Below are 18,337 nucleotides of genomic sequence, written 5' to 3'. Positions count from 1 at the left end.
GTTGATAGTCAGGCCAAAGAGCTTGGCAGCATTGGGCAATCTTTTCGGCATCAACTATAGATAGCTGTCTGCAGTGCTTTTTTTGTAAAAGAAAAAGGTGCCGGAGCTCACACGTCATACAACCCACCTTGCCTACCCTACAAGGTTCCATCCAAAAAAGGTGCTGGAACTCCGTTCTGAGCGTTCTATGAGAAAAAAAGCCCTGGCTGTCTGTGTGCACCAGGAACACACAGTCATCAGCAAACAGGATTTCTTGAATGACTATATGGAGACACGTCCCTGCATTCAAGCAGCGAGTAGAAAGCTGTCTAATCAGTACCTGATGTATACTCCTCTCTTCAGACTCTGGACAGCATGTGATAACATGCCAGCAGAATGAATAGGACTGAGGCTAGCACACAACCCTGTTACCTCCCCCAGTAGAAATGGCAAATGAAGCTGACATATCACGTTGTAGAGAACTGGTCCTGTCATTCTCTTGTGGAATAGTTAAATCAACTTCATGAATTTCCTCAGGCAGCCATAATATCTCAGGGTGATTCAGAGCGTTACTCTGTTTACAGCATCAAATGCCTTTGTTAGGTCAATGAAGATAAAGAGGTTTGTTCTGCCCAATGTAGTATTCCTGGTAAGTCTCACAATAATACTGAATAATTAAATACCACTTAACATTTTACAAATTTAATCTAATACTGTATATAATAAACCAAATACATTACTGGACTTAAAAGTTTTGATCTCTCAACTAACCAATTTCCAATAGTACAACTAGACTTTCTGTTCATCTTCTATATGCAGCAGTCCCCATGTAAAATCCTGATGTGCAATCAGGAGAGATTTTGAGGTTATATTCAGAAACTGTATGCATAGCTGTGTGGCATACCTGTTCTCACTTTCATCAGCAGAAACTGCCATCTTTAACAAAAGTATAGTATTAGATTTAACTACAGTTGCAAGTTTTTATAAGCTACTTCTATATGGCATTATCTTTAAAAAATCAGTGCTACACAATATTCTTGGCTTGAAGACCATTTTAGTTTTTAAACGGTATAACCTACAATTGTATTCCAAAAGATAAGCCAGATAAGAATATTTGGGTGAAACAAAGACATTGAACTGAAATTATTCAAATAATAATACTTCTAATGTGAAAGATTCACTTCATACTTCAACAGATTTCCACATTTAAAATAAAGCCATTTATAAGATAATCTTCCAGAAATACATGTGGTCTTCCTCCTGGTATCTTCAGCTGTGATGCAAAGGGACTCTTACCTGTTTCCTGTACAACTTGGCTACAAAAGTAAACCATGTGAATGACGGGACGTAGAGGATACTAGCTTACTTGCACCACTCATGATTCCTTAACCTACAAGCAGCAATTCTGTATGATTTTAGTGCAACAAGACTGCAAAGAGAAAAGTACTCAAGAGGGAAGGGAGGGGGCAGGAGTTATGGTGGTATTTATTCAAATTGGTTATAGCCCACTTCAAATGGATTATGGTTAATGTACAAAACTGAGTGGGGTTGTAAGTGCCCACTCAGAAGCTATCCATGCTACAGAAGTAACTTGGACTTCAGAACAGAACCCCTCATCACTTATCCACTTTCATTTCATAGGAATAATATGCAATCAGCAGTAACCTGAAATTATACATAGACAGTGAATGAAACAGTGAGATAGATTTCTCTTTTTGCTTTATGAGGCAAGAATTATTCACTATTTCACCAAATAAAGAGGTTGCTGTAGGTGAATTGTGAAAAATAACAGAGAGAGGGGCAAAAGGGAACAGACTAGGGTAACAAGCCACTAATAAAAAGGCCAGGATCAGATTGGAATGGGTTTATTGCTATTCAAACCTGCCCTACACAATTGTACTTCTCCTACTGCAGCTGGCATCCTATCTTGCATATCACATAATCCCCAAAAAGCTGATACAACCTTCTCAATTATTGATGATGCAACTGGATAGCATGTTGCCAAACTGCTAAAATTCAAGAGGGTCTCAGGATTGCATCAATTTTACATGCAAAAATATAAATAAAACATTTTAGGCTATTCTATAAAATGCACCTCGAAGCTTATTTTTTAAAAATATATTATTTTAAAATAATATCCAAATAATTTTAAACCTTTGATAGAGTCTTATCTCTTCTTCCACAGTTTTCAAAACAACGAAAAGGATATTGTATTTGCAAAATTGAAAGTTTGATATTCTCATTATGAAGTACTTTATGAAAAAAAGTTAGTTCCATCATCCCCTCAACATAAAACTTGCTGAATGTTATGGTAAGGGGCAAATGTAAGAATACAAGTAGAACAAATGTACTGATATTTCAAAATAGAAAATTGTAGTGGCTGTACAAAACAAATCTCGGTTCTCTTTTTACTTTCATTCATAGGTATGGCAGCAATTCTAATAATGCATACTAAGTAATTAATGTTGCTAAATAAAATGAAAATTCAAACAAAATCTCAAATCCTAAGAGATAAGCCATATTATTTTTCAACTAATGTAAGTTGTATCATAACATTAATCTACCTTGAAATATAATTTTATCTAAAATCCAAACTTTTTACATCATGATCAAGCACTCAAGAGAAATACCAGATCCAACAGTAGCTTCACTAAGTTATTAAAAGTACATCAAGGCATAGATTCTAGGACTGGGTGCATATCCAACTGCTACAATCTTTTATGTTCCCCAAACTAGCCCAATTACTCTGTGATCAACTGGCATCTTCAACATACAACCACAACTGAGCCCAAAATTTCTGTTGCTAAGTGAGTCATTTGTTAAGTGAGTTTTGCCCCATTTTACTTTTCTTGCCACAGTAAATCACTGCAGTTGATAAGTTAGTGACATGGTTGTTAAGTGATTCACTTTTCTCCACTGACTTTGTCAGAAAGTCGCAAAAGGTGATCACATGACCTTGGAACACAGCAACGGTCATAAGTAAGAACCAGTTGCCAAGCATCTGAATTTTGATCACATAATCATGGGGTTGCTACAAAGGTCATAAGTGTGAAAAGCAGTCATAAGGCACTTTTTCAATGCCGTTATAACTTTGAACAGTCACTAAATGAACTGTTGTAAGTCGAGGACTACCTGTATTCCACCAGAAATTACCAATTTGCGTACTTGATTCCTGCTTCAAAGGACATCTTCCTTTTAAAAAAAACCCTCCAACTGTGATTAACAAAACACAAATATGGCAAACATCAGGCACATTTTTAGTGCATACAACTCTATCTCAAATAACCAATTTGTTTAGTACTATATTCATTGATCAAATGTATATACTACCCATCTCACTGTTTAAATGACTTAGCAATTTATAAGTAAAAACACCATAGAAATAATTACAAAAATATACAAAGCTAAAAAAAGAGCATATCCTCAAACCACCATCCATTATATTGCTTACCGTAGAGCAAGCAAGCACTTATAAAAATATGTACGGCCTATTTGGGACTAAATTTTTGCCACAAGTCAGGTGTTAATTTATTTGACCCTTGAACACTTGACATGTAAATCAACACTTAGAAATCAATCCAAATTCCATACAGAATTGTGGAAAATGAAATATAAGAAACTTGTGAATAGCCATTCTAATTTCTATATTTGGATCAGACAGATAATCTGCTAGCTATCCTCACCATCCATTAACCTCTCCATCTCTCCCCTCCCCCTACCACATTTGATCTGTCTGTTTCAAATACTGACCCTGAAACCATTTAATCCAACCTGAGAATTCTATACCCAATCAATGATGATTAACAAGATGCTTTCTAAAAAGCCATAAGTGTATATAACTATTATAACACTGGTCATACAAAAATGTGTAGCATATCCTTCAGTTAGCAATTAAATGAGTGAATAATACAGAAAATGTTGCACCTTAAATCTTGATACAGATTCATTATGCCTTTCCCAAATTTCACAAAGCTATTATTGAATCAAATATCTCAACTCCATCACAGTGATTAATTTAGGTTTAAAAATACAGTGTGCTTAGCCTGCAAATTTGCAACCAATTGTAGCTGTACAGGCAATTTATTTATTTATTGAATTTATATAGCTGTCCATCTTTCAAAAAGTGACTCTGGGTAGCACACAACAATTAAGTAAAAATATATAGAAGTGATCATTATTAAACATACACAACAAACATTATTAAAAATAAAAAGGCACAGGAGAGAGTGGATACTAACTATAATGGTGGAGCCATCTTAGAATTTCATCGGTGCCCTGGGACCCTCCAGCCTAATAACAAGCCAGGTCTTGAGGGACTTCTGAAACATTAGCAGGGATGGAGGAACAAACCTCACTTGTGTGTATGGGGGGGAGGGAGATTCCATAAGGTGGGTACCACAGCAGAGAAGGCTTGCCTCCTGGGACCTGCCAAGAATAGGGTGGGCAGATATAATTAGGGAAAGCAGCCCCTCAAATAACCCAGTCCCATATCATGAACGGCTATAAAGGTTGCCAGTTTTTCCAGTTTAATTGAAGATCCTACTAATTCTAGGGTTTTCCCCACTCCAGAAAAAGTTGCACTTTCCTGAAAAATAGTCTACTTTCTTAATATAGTATCCTATTAGCATACGTCCACCCAATAGAAAAACTTAGGCAAGAGCTAGGTCACTCCCCCCAGCCAAGTCAGAGTACTTGGTGATATTACTGGAAGAACAATAACTTCCATCAAAAACCTTAATTCTTTTTTAATGCCCTATTTTAAATGGGAATAGTTTTGAAACAAAATCAAAGCTCAAAAATCATATTCCAACTCCTGATTTAAATATTTCTGTGCAGCCTTTATATATATATATATGTGTGTGTGTGTGTGTGTGTGTGTGTTAAATGTTTGTTAAGCATTCAGAATACACTTGCTTGGTTCCAGACACAGGACAAATCTTATTTCCTGTTTCAGCCTAGCCTAAGGCCATCTACAGGCAGTAGCCACAGCAGTGGCAGCTCATATTTGTGTAAATATTTTGGCTTGCTAACATATTGGTCTCCCTTTATTCTTTGTTAGCAAACCAAAAAATTTACATATATGTATATATATGTATGTATGTATATATGTATGTATGTAAATTTTTTGGATCGCTAAATACTTAACAAACATTATATATATATATATATATATATATATATATATATATATATATATATATATATGTATGTATGTAAGTAAATTTTTAGATCTAAAAATTTACACAAATATGAGCTGTCACTGTTGTGACTACTGCCTGTCGATGGCCTTCGGTTAGGCTGAAACAGGAAATAAAGATTTGTCCCATGTTTGGGGCCTAGCAAGGTAATCTAAATAGTTAACAAGCATTTAACATACATACATACATACATACATACATACATATACATATATGTAAATTTTTCGGTTTGCTAACAAAGAATAAAGGGAGACCAATATGTTAGCAAGCCAAAATATTTCAGTTAGGTTCTCTCAACTGCCAGGTTTCCATCAGCAGAAAAAGAGAAGATGGTTTTTCAGCAATTCTATTTCCTTCCTATAGCCCTTCAAACCTGCTCCACGTGGTCACTTAATATCTGAGGCAAAAGGGGAGTTACAGAACAGCAGAAGAAAAAAGGAACTGCTAAAAATCTACTCCTTTCCCTTGACAAGTGTTTTCGTCAGCCGAAAGAAATTACGGTAACAGAATTCCAACTTAAGAGTTCATTCATGGCTACTAAGGCATTTACCACAAAGATAAAAATAAGCTATATAACAGTTTGGAAAAGTATTATCTTCCACGTTATGGCTTATAGGAATGCTACCCTTGCCTCTTAGGCCCATCAACTCAGCATCAAAAAAAAACAAAAACCAAACAACTACTGCCGACTCTAGTACCTGCAGCTCACACCAAGCAACCTCCACTGTGGTCTCAGTGTCAAGTCCCTTGTAGACAGTCTTGAAGGAGCCTCGGCCAATCTCAATGTCAAACTTCAAAAAACGACCATCCGGGGAGAAAGCCACAGCTTTGGTTTCCAGCTCTTCAATATCTTCTTGCCGCTTACTCCGCTCTTCCTGCAGATCCCGGGCCGAAGCGGTAACGCTTCCTGCCGTGCTGGTAGAGGGCAGCGGAGTGGCTTCTATCCCTTCCTCCTTGGCTAACAAGGGGGCAACCTCCTTCGTTACCGAGAGCTCCGGACCAGACGGCGCTTCGGCGGCTGGAGGCAGAGACGCGGGCTGCTGTAGAAGCAAGGCGGGAGCCTGGCTGGAGGTGACCGAAGCGCCGGCTGCCTGGTTGACAGACTCGGGAGGAGAGCCCAACACGGGCGGGATGCTCCCTCGAGCAGCGGCGGCGGCAGCAGCAGCCGAGGGAGGCGCCGCCGGCTGCAGCCGCGGAAGGTCCAGAGCGGTCGCATTCGAATCGCAAATGACGCTCCGGCGGAAAAAGCGGTGCTCCGTGGCCGCCGCACCGCGGCTGTCCTTGTCCATGGTATGGCGGCGACGGCGGTACTCTTCGCTACGGCAATTAGCCCCTTCCGACCCCTCTGGGTCGCTCGGGGAGGACGAGGTCCCCGCAGCGGCCACCCCCAGCTTCTCGCCAACCGAGCTGTCGGAACTCGAGCCGTTCTTGGGCGGGGGAGGCGGCGGGGCGAGGAAGCGAGGAGCCGCCGCCGCCGCCGCCGCCCCGCTCTCCGGAGCGCCAGCTGACATGATGTCGAAGGGGAGGCGCAGGAGGGCGCGCAGCAGTTGCCGCCGCAGCAGCAGCTGACTCAAGGCGAGGCGGCGAGCGCGCCCAAGAGCTGCTCGGAAGGCGGCAGAAGCGGCGGCGGCGGCGGCTCTTGCTGCTGCTGCTGCTGCAAAGGCGTCTCCCGGAATCTCCGGGCGGCGTGGAGCGAAGAAGACGGCGAGGCGAGTAGTGGAGCGGGCTGGGCCGGCGGAGGCGGGGTGGATCCCCAGTCAGTGTCCGCATCCATCCTGCTGCAGCGGGGAGCCGAACAGCAGGGCCGACATGGAGCAGCAGCGAAGGTGGGGTGGGAGAGACGGAGGAGACGAGGAGGAAAGAGGCCGGGAAGGAGCCTTCGGCAGGCCCCGGACCAGCGGGGTGGGGTGCGCGGTAAGGGCAGGCCCGTGGCAGTCGCGGCCGCGCGCGTTCCGTCTCGCCCAGCTCCTTGCCTCCGTTGAGGTCCGGCTCAGCCGCTCGCTTAGGCTCCTCCCCGGCCCGTCCTCGCCGCCGAATCTCTTCCCCTCTTCCGTTCGTTCCCTCACGCGATGCCGGGACGCCCGCCGCCGCCGCCGCCGCCCCTCCTTGTGGGCTTCGTTCGCAGCCCGAAGAAGGCCACCCTCCGCTCCGAAAGCGCCCGGCCGGAGGGAGTGGTGGGAGGAAAGGCGGAGAAATCACCCAGAAAGGGCGCCTCGCCTCGCCTGCCCTGCCGGCCTGCCTTGCCGCCGGGGCTTCTTCACGTCCGTCCTTCCCTCCCACTCTTGAGGAGAGTGGGGGATGGGCCTCTCACTGCCACCTCTCCCGAGTGAGGGGGAACTGGCCGCGCTAAATGGCGACCGCCCCCGAAAGACGCGCGCAGAGCCACACTCTTCTTCCCTCTTCCTCTCTCTCGCTCTCCGCCAGAGAGCGAGAGACAGACTACGAGACCACGCCCCCCTTTTTCCGTCCGCACTCCACCACGCCTGCGTCAACGCTGCTCCTCCTTCGGGTCTGCCTGGGAGATGTAGTTCTCTGTAGTCTCTGACGCCTCGAACCACGGCGCAGCTTACACTTCCCATGATGCCTGAGGAAGAAGGCGAAGGCTAATGTGCAAGGGGAAAGTGGTACTTACGGGTTGTTGTCACCTGATGCTTTTTTCCCCCCTTCCCCCTGCGTTGCACGGCGTGCAATGAAAGTGCGACGCCAGTAGAGGACTACTGGTGGCTTCGGGAATTATTATCAATCGGTTACTGCTAAAAGAAATTCAAAGTTTCCCATCATGCTTAGCTTCACTATTTTTTTTTAATTAGAATGCAAACGTTAAAAATGGAAAATAATGTATTTTCATGTAGACACTGTACGAGAAACGGCGAATTGGTTTAAAAATTCTGATTTTTGCAATTTATGTTCAACCGGCTTTTATTAGTCACAGACCAGCATTACAAAGAAAAGCATTAAAAACAAAGACAAAAGAATATGATTAGTGGTTGAGTATCTGCAGGCAGTTAATTTGCATATAAGTGTATCAAAACAGTAAAGCTACTTTGTAATTTATGATTTTAAAATCATTATTTAGTAAAGCCTCAATTAACCATGCTTGTATGTTTTTGAAATGAGAATATTTTATTGCATACTAGTAATAACACACAGGATTTTACTTTAGAGAGTAAAAGAAATGGAGTTTAGTAACCCTTCTGGGAACAATTTAAGCTTTAGGTGGAATCTGTTAAAGCAAGCCAAGGTCAAATTAGATTGCTTAATCTTCTTCATATGTTAAACTGTGAATTAGCAGTATTTGTCTTCTTTGATGGGAAATCTTCAGGAAAGAACAGTAAAGGTCTCTGCTCTTACTGGAATAAATACCCTATTCCAACATTATAGGAATAGAGCTTAGTCTATAGACATTTCATTACCCAAACTAGGTAACATCAGTGCTAGTAAGGAGTGCTGTTTGTACCAAGGACCCTTCACACAACATGCTTCCAGTTAGAGTGATTGGCAACACTAATCAATCCTTGCCTGCTGCTGTCTCTATCAATGTAGAAAAGGACTGTGATTTAACGAAGCCTTGCCAGTACTATGCTGAGATTTGGTGAGTGTGCTACACTTCAACTGTTTACCTCAGTTAGTGTGTGACCAAGTACTATTTGACTCACCAGTAAAACTGAACTGGATTATTATTATTATTATTATTATTATTATTATTATTATTATTATTATTATTAATAATAATAATAATAATAATAATAATAATTTCGGTTTATATACCGCCCTACTCCCAAAGGACTCAGGGCGGTTTACAAGGCAAAATGTAAAAACAATACAATATAAAATTAAAATTAAATTAAATTAAGTCTAGCCGCAAAAATTAAAATCACAATTTAAAAACATTAAACCCCTCAGTCCAGACCAGATAGCTCAAAGAGCCAGGTTTTTAGGTCCCGGCGAAATGAACGAAGGTCGGGGGCAATCCGGAGTTCCGTTGGCAGTTGATTCCATAGGGCAGGCGTGCCCACAGAGAATGCCCTCCCCCTGGGGATCACTCGTCGGCAATCCTTGACCGGTGGTACCCTGAGGAGGCCCTCCCTGAGGGAGCGCACAGGACGATGGGAAATTGACGCTGGCAGCAGGTGCTCCCTTAGATAATCCGGACCCAAGCCATTGAGAGCTTTATAGGTCATTACCAGCACCTTGAATCTCACCCGGAGGGCAACTGGAAACCAATGCAGCTCGCGGAGAAGAGGTGTTACATGGGAGTATCGGGAGACTCCCATCACAACTCGCACGGCTGCATTCTGCACCAGCTGAAGCCTCCAAGTGGTCCTCAGGGGCAGCCCCATGTAGAGAGCATTGCAGTAGTCTAGCCGGGAGGTCACGAGCGCATGGGTGACTGTGCGTAGGGCATCTCGGTCCAGATAGGGCCGTAACTGGCACACCAGGCGAACCTGGGCAAAAGCCCCCCTGGCCACGGCTCCTATATGAACTTCCAAACTGAGCCATGAATCCAGGAGGACGCCCAAGTTGCGGACCCTATCAACGGGGGGTAACACCTCACCCCACATAGTTAACGATGGAAAAGATTGGTTAGTCTGAGATGCCGGTATGCACAGCCACTCAGTCTTGGCAGGATTGAGACAAAGCCTGTTTCTCCCCATCCAAACCCGGACCGCCTCCAGGCAACGGGACATCATGTCGAGTGCATCACTGGGTTGGTTTGGGGTGGAAAGAAAAACCCCACCCCAAAACCATGAATGAGCTCACCCAGAGGCTTCATATAAATGTTGAACAAGAGGGGAGAGAGGACCGACCCCTGAGGAACTCCACAAACGAGAGGCCTCAGGGCGGACCTCTGCCCTCCCGTCAACACCGACTGCGAGCGGCCCAGGAGGTAGGAGGAGAACCACTGTAAAACAGTGCCCCCCACTCCCAACCCCCTGAGACGCCGCAGTAGGATACCATGGTCGATGGTATCAAAAGCCGCTGAGAGGTCTAATAGGACTAGGACAGAGGAACAACCCCTGTCCCAAGCCCAGCAGAGATAATTCACCAGTGCAACCAATGCCGTCTCCATGCTGTACCCGGTCCTAAAGCCCGATTGGTATGGGTCCAGATAATCAGTTTCCTCCAGGAACAGAGGGAGCTGAAGTGCCACCACACTCTCAACCACCTTCGCAAGAAAGTGAAGGTTGGAGACCGGACGATAGTTGTTCAAAATAGCCGGGTCCAGGGCAGGCTTCTTGAGGAGGGGCCTCACCACTGCCTCCTTCAAGGCAGCAGGGAAGGTACCCTCCCTCAAAGAAGCAGTTATTACTGCCTGGAACCAGCCTCGTGTCTCCTCCCGGGCTGCATATACCAGCCAGGAGGAGCACGGGTCCAATAAACACGTGGCAAAACTCAGTCTCCTCATGATCCTGTCCACCTCATCTGGGGTCACAGGATCGAATTCACTCCAGGTAACATTCTCTAAACCGCTCGATTTCTCCCCGTCCTCCTCCTCTGCCCAGTCAGAATCCAACCCGGCTCGAATCTGAGCGATTTTGTCCATCAGATGATAGCTAAACTCCTCGGCTCACCCCTGCAAGGGCTCCTCCTTCACCTCCTGATTAAGGAGGGAGCAAGTCACCCTAAACAGAGCGGCCGAGTGATTATCTGCAGACGCGATGAGGGCAGCGAAGTAATTAGACTTCGCTGTCCACATCGCTGCGAGATAAGACCTCGTAAAGGTTCTTAACTGCAACCGGTCAGACTCAGACTGGCTGGATCTCCAACAGCTCTCTAGACCTCATCTCCGACGCTTCATCTCCAGGAGCTCCACAGAAAACCATGGAGTCCACCGGGATCTGCGCCGGGTCAGGGGTCGCAAGGGTACAACACGGTCGACCGCCTCGGTGGCAGCCCTTTCCCAGGCATCCACCAAGGTGTCGGCCGGGCTGTGAGCGAGGGAGATAGGTATAGACCCAAGCGCTGTCTGGAACCGTTCCAGATCCATTAGGCACCTGGGGCGGAACCACCTGGTCGGTTCCGCAGGCCAGCAGCGGGGGGTGGCATAGTGGAAGAACAACCGCAGGAGGTGATGATTGGACCATGACAGGGGGACAATAGTTGGCGAGCCCCCTCCCAGATCATCAAACCACTAAGAACAGGATCAGCCTTACAGAGATAGTCCTTGACTTATAACCATTCGTTCAGTTATAATGGCACTGAAAAAAGTGATTTATGACCAGTTGTAGCATCCCCATGGCCATGTGATCAAAATTCAGATTCTTGGCAACTGGCATGTATTTATGACAGTAGCAGTATCTCGGAGTCGTGTAAGCACCATTTCTAGCCTTCCCAGCCAGCTTCCCATAAGCAAAGTCAATGGGGGAAGCCAAATTCACTTAATAACCGGAAGGTTCATTTAATTGTCTTGCTTAGCAGGGGAAATTTTGGGCTGAATTGTGGTTGTAAGTCAAGGACTACTGTAGAAAAACTGTTTTCCTCAATTCGTAATTAAGAATTGTCAGTAGTTCATTCCTTGTCTGTTTTGTATTTTCTTTCAAATCTAATAGCATTTTTTCAATACAACTTTTACATGGAATTTACATGGAAAGACAATATTTGGCTTTGAAACTTAAACTTTGATTGCTTGGTGAAAATATTATAATTACTTCTACATTTTTATTAATTTGCTCATTTACTGTAATAAATGTAGGGTATCACAGATCTGAATTCATTCTTTATTTTACGGTTTCATCAGAATTTAAGAATTTGAAGTGGCTCACCCAGCCCATGTTTTATCATTAAATATTTTCTTGCTTGATGAAGTCCCAAAGATCTGTAGCTAATCCAGCCTGCTGTTTTGTTTTGTTTTTTTTTTTTTTGGAGGCAAGATCCAGACTTTCATACAGTGTTGTTGCCTGTTCCTCAGTAGACTTGTGGATGTCAAAGAAGTCAGAAAGAGGGGACTATGTTTCATGAATAGAAGTGCCTGTATTGTGATTGGAATCATCAGCTACATCAACATGTATAATTCTACTTGAGGACATAGGCAGGCAGCTACATTGACATGCTAAAATAAAGGCAGCATATATGCTAACATGCTAACATCTCCAGTTTTGTTTTGTTTTATTCCTTCAAGTGTCACCTGCAAGAAAAAGGTGCAAAAAAAACAAGCATACATTTCATGAAGAGAATCATGAAACAACCATTCAACAGGCGATCTTTGACATCAGAATTTTGCATACGGCTGTTGTACAATATAGTCAAGTTAGGTGGCAGCTTATCAAGAAAAAAGCAACAGGAAATCATTTACAACCGGTACTCCAGTTCCAATCAATACAATTTAGACATGGTCCATTTCAAGTAAAATGCAAGGACATTACTAATGATGATGCATTCTGATTGACATATAACAATATTTGGTCAAGCGCTATGCATGGTATCATGGAATATATCCCACTGTCTGCAGAAAGATTTATTTTGGACCTTTTGCTGTTGAACATATACCTAAAGAGCTTGGCAAAACAGATAGAAAATATGATGATTAAAAATGATTTAAAATACCATATTATAAATACCATATACCAAATACCATATTTGCTGATGACAAAAGTGAGAAGGTGTCAGGCACAAGCAACCAAGTCCCCACCTGTAGGGTTCAAAGTAGCTACTTTATTGTGATCTCCCTATAATACAGGAATATCCCCAGATTGCTTGCCTTCTCTTGGAAACAAACATGTAAGGTCCCATGGAATATAGGGCAGGGGGGATAGCCAGTGGTGGGATTCAGCCGGTTCGCACCACTTCGGCAGAACCGGTAGCTAATTTTTTTTGTTGCCCAGGCCCAGAATGGACTTCCGGAAGCAGCATCCACACAGAGAACCAGTTGTTCACATATTTGAATCCCACCACTGGGAGTAGCCCTAGGTCTCTTGTGGCTGCACAATAACTCAAGGCTAATTCTCTACTTGATCCCTCCTCCTTGCCTGGCTGGCAGCTTCCCAACAGGTGAGGACAGCAAACACCTTAAAGAACATTGGGCTGGAACAATAAGCTGAAACCAGCAATATTAAATTCAACAAGGACAAATACAAAATTCTTCATTTGATGCAAAAAATAAAAGGAGTGAGGAGAGAACATATAAGGCAGTATCACACACAGAAAGGAACTTGCTGAGCATGAGCCAACAGTGTGCAGAAAGCTCATAGACAAATACAATCCTAATCTGCATTAACAGATGTATACTATCAAGATCAAAAATCAACATGGATCTATTTTGAATTGGCCAGACCTCAGCTAAAATATTGCTTACAGTTCTGAACAATATTGATAAACTGGAACAAGTTCTGGTAAAATAATGGTAGAGGATGTAGAAGGAACTTATGAAAAGTGATTAAAGACCTTGGGTTTGTTTAGCCTGGAAAGGAGATAATTGTAGGGGAGTCAATAGAATTACCTTGCAATATCTGATGGATTGTCACGTAGAGGTCAGAGAAGAATTGTTCACAGCTGTTCCACAGGACAGGAAACAATGAGTTTAAATTACAATGAAGTACATTTTGACTGGACATCAGGAAAACCATTCCAGCCCTACAATCCGTTCAATAGTTGGAACAGACAACCACAGGAGAAAATGGTGTCTCTTTCTCTAGAGATGCTTAAATAGAGGTGATATGACCATCTGCTGCAGTTGGGCCTGTTGTAGTAGCAGATTTCTGGATGGGGCAGGGGATTAAACTACATGAACTTCAAAGTCCCTTTCAATCAAACATACTTCAATTCAAACACCAGAAATTTATTTCATGATGAAACTGATTTCTGAGGAGTTTGGACATGCTAGTTTTGAGCCAAATTCAGATACACCAATATTTGAACATCCAAAAGAGAGCAATTCAGTTTGTACTTGCTTATCCACTTCCCAGCCATGTAGGAATTCTTTTCATGTTGTTTTTAGAGGGAAGAATGACTTGCGCAAGCATGAGTCTTGAAAGTATGCATGCTGATCCTGTGCACGTGTACTCTGAAGGAAAAGTATTCATAGAAGCATTTGTGACAACATACATTATAGGGATGTGCTGTGTCCCATTCCAAGGAATTTTTCAGTGAATATGATCCATATAGTAGACATGTACAAAAGAGAGAGATCTTTGCATCTCACTACACTCACTGCTCGGGGATAAAATAATTTGGACTAGCTTTATCAGTCCTAAATCTAGATTAATCAGTTAGCTTTATCAGTTAAATCTAGATTTGTAATACTGGCCAGATCTAAGAATAAACATTTAAATACTTGGCATATTTACAGGAGAACTGAGATCAATATTATAGTAGTAAGTATAGATTTTCTCAGGAAGCATTAAGACTGGAAGCTACTAATAAAAATAACATGAGTAAATTACAAACATATAATGTCATGGCTTCCTAGAAAGTTGTAAAAACTTGGCTTATCCAGAGGGCTTTTGAGTCCACAGTTGTTAATGTTGAACTCTGTTCTACTATATGGTTATATTGCTTTATATTTTTATTATGTTATTATACTATTATATACTTGATTACATAAACTATAAACCATCTTGCTTCCATTTGGACTTAAGCAGTGTATAAATACTAACATTAACACCTGAGGCTTGTAGTAAATGAAGTTAGCAAATAGCATTTGTAAGGTGTTAACCAGGAAGTACTGTTAAGATTCAACTAGAAATGGGAACATGGAACTTTAACACAGAGTGAGTTTGTTAGGCCAAAGCAGAAAAGATATATTGAAAATGAAGTCACTTTTTAATAAATCTGTAAATTTTGATACATACCCACACTCATTCTGTAGTTTTGACTGACACTTTATTGAAGCATCATTACTGATTTATTGATTTTTTTTCAATAAAGATGCATTAGTCTGCATAGTGCATATATATTAATTTATTAATTGTGCTTCTATCTGGAAAAAAAAACTGAGTATAGATAGTCCTGGAGATACAACTATACTGGAGCCTGCCCATTATGATCATAACAGCCATTCAGCAAAATAGCCTCCCTTAACAACTGCATCCCCTGTTCTCCCTGATGCAGCTGGTAAATGAACATGAGGATAGTTAAATGAAGCACAGGGTGCCTCAGGTGGGAGGCCTACATAGACCCAGAGTCACCTGCCCCAGGCCTCCCAAGGCTACCCCATCCTCTGAGGCACCCTGTAGTCTGTTTCTCGCCCCTCCGGGTACGTGCAGCCCTTCCCATCCAGCAAGCAAGGATTTGCAAGACTTAGCCTGCTCCAAGGCCCAGCAACACCCAACCTATCTTTCTGTTTTTTGAACCAGGAATTCTGAGAGTTGAAGTACACAAGTCATAAAAGAGGCAAGGTTGCCTACCACTGACCTTGAGGAAGGCCAACAGTGATGGGCCAGGTGCTCTCCATCTCTGGCAGAAATAAGGGCTTATCTTACTATTTTAAAGTAATATGCAACATTTGTCTGGGATAACCAATCAGTGTAAATCAGAGGTATTCATGGAATATAGTCAAAAAAGTCAAGATGGTGCCATGATGATGGCATTGAAGCTATACCTAGGGCTGACTTTTTTTGACAATGCCGTACTGAAACTCCTGGTGTAAATCCTATTATATATCATATTAAAATGAGTGGCAAAGTCTCTCTCATTTCCTTTCCAAACATGGCAGCTAATAATTGCAACTTGGATTCGGTACAGCCTCCTCATGCCCATTCATGCCTGTGGCATATTTGTTTGCAGAGAATTCTTAAGGAATGATGGGTGTATGCTTTAGATTGTCATCTGGCTTCAGGTGCCTGAGCAGGATGATTGGTATTTTCCTGGATCTCTCCCCTTCCCCTCCACCCTTTCCAATTGCACAAAATCTTAAAAGCAGTAGGATCAAGGATCTTTATCAATAGATACTAATTATGTAATACTATTCATTCTAGCTGTGTTTGATTGACACCCGGCATCACAAAGCAGACAACCACACTTTATAGAACAAATGGAGCCCATCTGGGTAGTTTACAATTCCATGTCTGAAACAAATATAGGAAACTGGGTTAGTTGAATAAACCATGACGGACTTCTTGGACATAGATATGCATGACACGCGAATGCATCCTTTGCTTGTTTGTACTGTTGTAGTTGATCCATTCCAAGTTTTCAGCAACAGTTTCTTACAAGCCAATTATGTTGCTCTGATGACAGTTCAGTGATTTATTATTAATGCAATTCACTCATCCTTTCTTAAGTCAATTGCTATTATAATTGCATCAAATTTCCATTTCTTTCCACAGCATTTCTTTGATTTTCATCAGCCACTCCTATATCCTTTATCAGCACTCTTTTTCTTCTAAACTCAGCAGTAAGAATGTGAGACTCATTCCTCTACTTTGAGTAGCTGTGAGCAAGAGAGCATTTTGCTGTAGCTGAAGTGATATTTTTCACTCCCACAAGATAAACTACATCTGCCAAAATTTCCCACTTCTATACAATTATGTTGCAATGTATGGGTGTGAAATTCGGACCATAAGAAAGGCTGAGCACCAAAGAATTGAAGCTTTTGAACTATGGTGCTGGAGAAGACTCCTATGAGTCCCTTGGACTGCAAGGCGATCAAACCGGTCAGTCCTAGAGGAGATCAACCCTGACTGCTCTTTAGAAGGCCAGATCCTGAAGTTGAAACTCAAATACTTTGGCCACCTAATGAGAAGGAAGGACTCACTGGAGAAGAGCCTAATGCTGGGAAAGATTGAGGGCAAGAGAAGAAGGGGATGAAAGAGAATGAGGTGGCTGGATGGAGTCACTGAAGCAGTAGGCGTGAGCTTAAATGGACTCCAGAAGATGGTAGAGGACAGGAAGGCCTGGAGGAACGTTGTCCATGGGGTCACGATGGGTCAGACCCGACTTCGCAGCTAACAACAACAATACAATTTTGAAAAGATTCAAAAGTCTGCCCCCTTTTGCATCTGGCTAGTCAAGTTTTTTTTCTGTGCCTTTAGATTTTGAAATCTGGTCCAATCTCACCTTATCACTTGAGCAAATACTGGTTCTCAACATTCCTACTTTGAATAATTTGGGAATTTCCAAGAGTTTGATATGAGGGGATATACATGTTTTACATGTTTTAAATAATCATTTGGATTCTGAGATAATGCAATGTCGGATTTGTTCAGACCAATATTGGTCTATTTGGCTTTGCATATCATATTAAATCATGGTATTATACGGGACATCATTGGCTTCTTTTATGCAAAAATCAAAAGTAAACAAGCTACTTTGAACACTGTATGAACACAGCTTTGGTATGATACTCTATATCATTAACATTCATAATATATACAGTACATTTGCAGTAAGAGTTCTCTGGGTTTGTAGGTTATCTGATTGAAACATTCAGTCATGCTTAGTGATGATTAATTAAACCACTATTGACCATTTTCATAGATTATGTTGTGCAGTAACCGTGGTTTGAAAGCAACAATACTTTTGTTCATACTCCACAGTACGACCTAATTTCTATGTCTTTATGGATAAATGCATTTGAATCAATGAATAATGTTCATACACTTGTCTCAAAATTTAAATTAATGTAATTCAAAAGTTGTTGTTGTTGTTAGCTGCAAAGTCATGTCCGACCCATCGCGACCCCATGGACAACGTTCCTCCAGGCCTTCCTGTCCTCTACCATCTTCTGGAGTCCATTTAAGCTCTTTCCAATTTTTTTGAAGAGATCTCTGGTCCTCCCTATTCTATTGTTTTCTTCTATTTCTTTGCACTGTTCATTTAAGAAGGCATTCTGATTTCTTCTAGATATTCTCTGGAATTCTGCATTCAATTGGGTGTATCTTTTTTTTTCTCCCTTGCCTTTCGCTTCCCTCCTTTCCTCAGCTATTTGCAAAGCTTCCTCAGACAGCCATTTTGCTTTCTTGCATTTCTTTTTCTTTGGGATGGTTTTAGTTGCTACCTCTTGTACAAACCTCGGTCCATAGTTCTTCAGGCACTCTGTCTATCAGATCTAATTCCTTAAATCTATTTGTCACCTCTACTGTATATTCAACAGGATATGATTTAATTCATACCTGAGTGGCCTAGTGCTTTCCCCTACTTTCTTCAGTTTAAGCCTAAACTTTGCAACGAGAAGCTCACGGTCTGAGCCACAGTCAGCTCCCGGTCTTGTTTTTACTGACTGT

At 42.3% G+C, this 18,337-nt stretch overlaps 1 protein-coding gene across 1 annotated transcript in view; it reads right to left on the bottom strand.

Moving 5' to 3' along the window:
- The window catches only part of WNK1 (WNK lysine deficient protein kinase 1), a 141,169-nt gene extending 133,141 nt beyond the window's left edge, over positions 1 to 8,028 (bottom strand). Inside the window, exon 1 of the mRNA XM_083366795.1 lies at positions 5,876 to 8,028. Within this exon, the coding sequence (XP_083222921.1) occupies positions 5,876 to 6,688 (813 nt within the window). The 5' untranslated portion in view covers positions 6,689 to 8,028. The remainder of the gene's footprint in view (positions 1 to 5,875) is intronic.
- Between the last annotated feature and the right edge of the window lie 10,309 nt (positions 8,029 to 18,337).

This window comes from Vipera ursinii (genome assembly GCF_947247035.1).
Source record: "Vipera ursinii genome assembly, chromosome: 6".
NCBI lineage: Eukaryota > Metazoa > Chordata > Lepidosauria > Squamata > Viperidae > Vipera > Vipera ursinii.
Note: the sequence above shows the minus strand (reverse complement) of the source record. Positions and strands in the feature narration are given on the sequence as shown.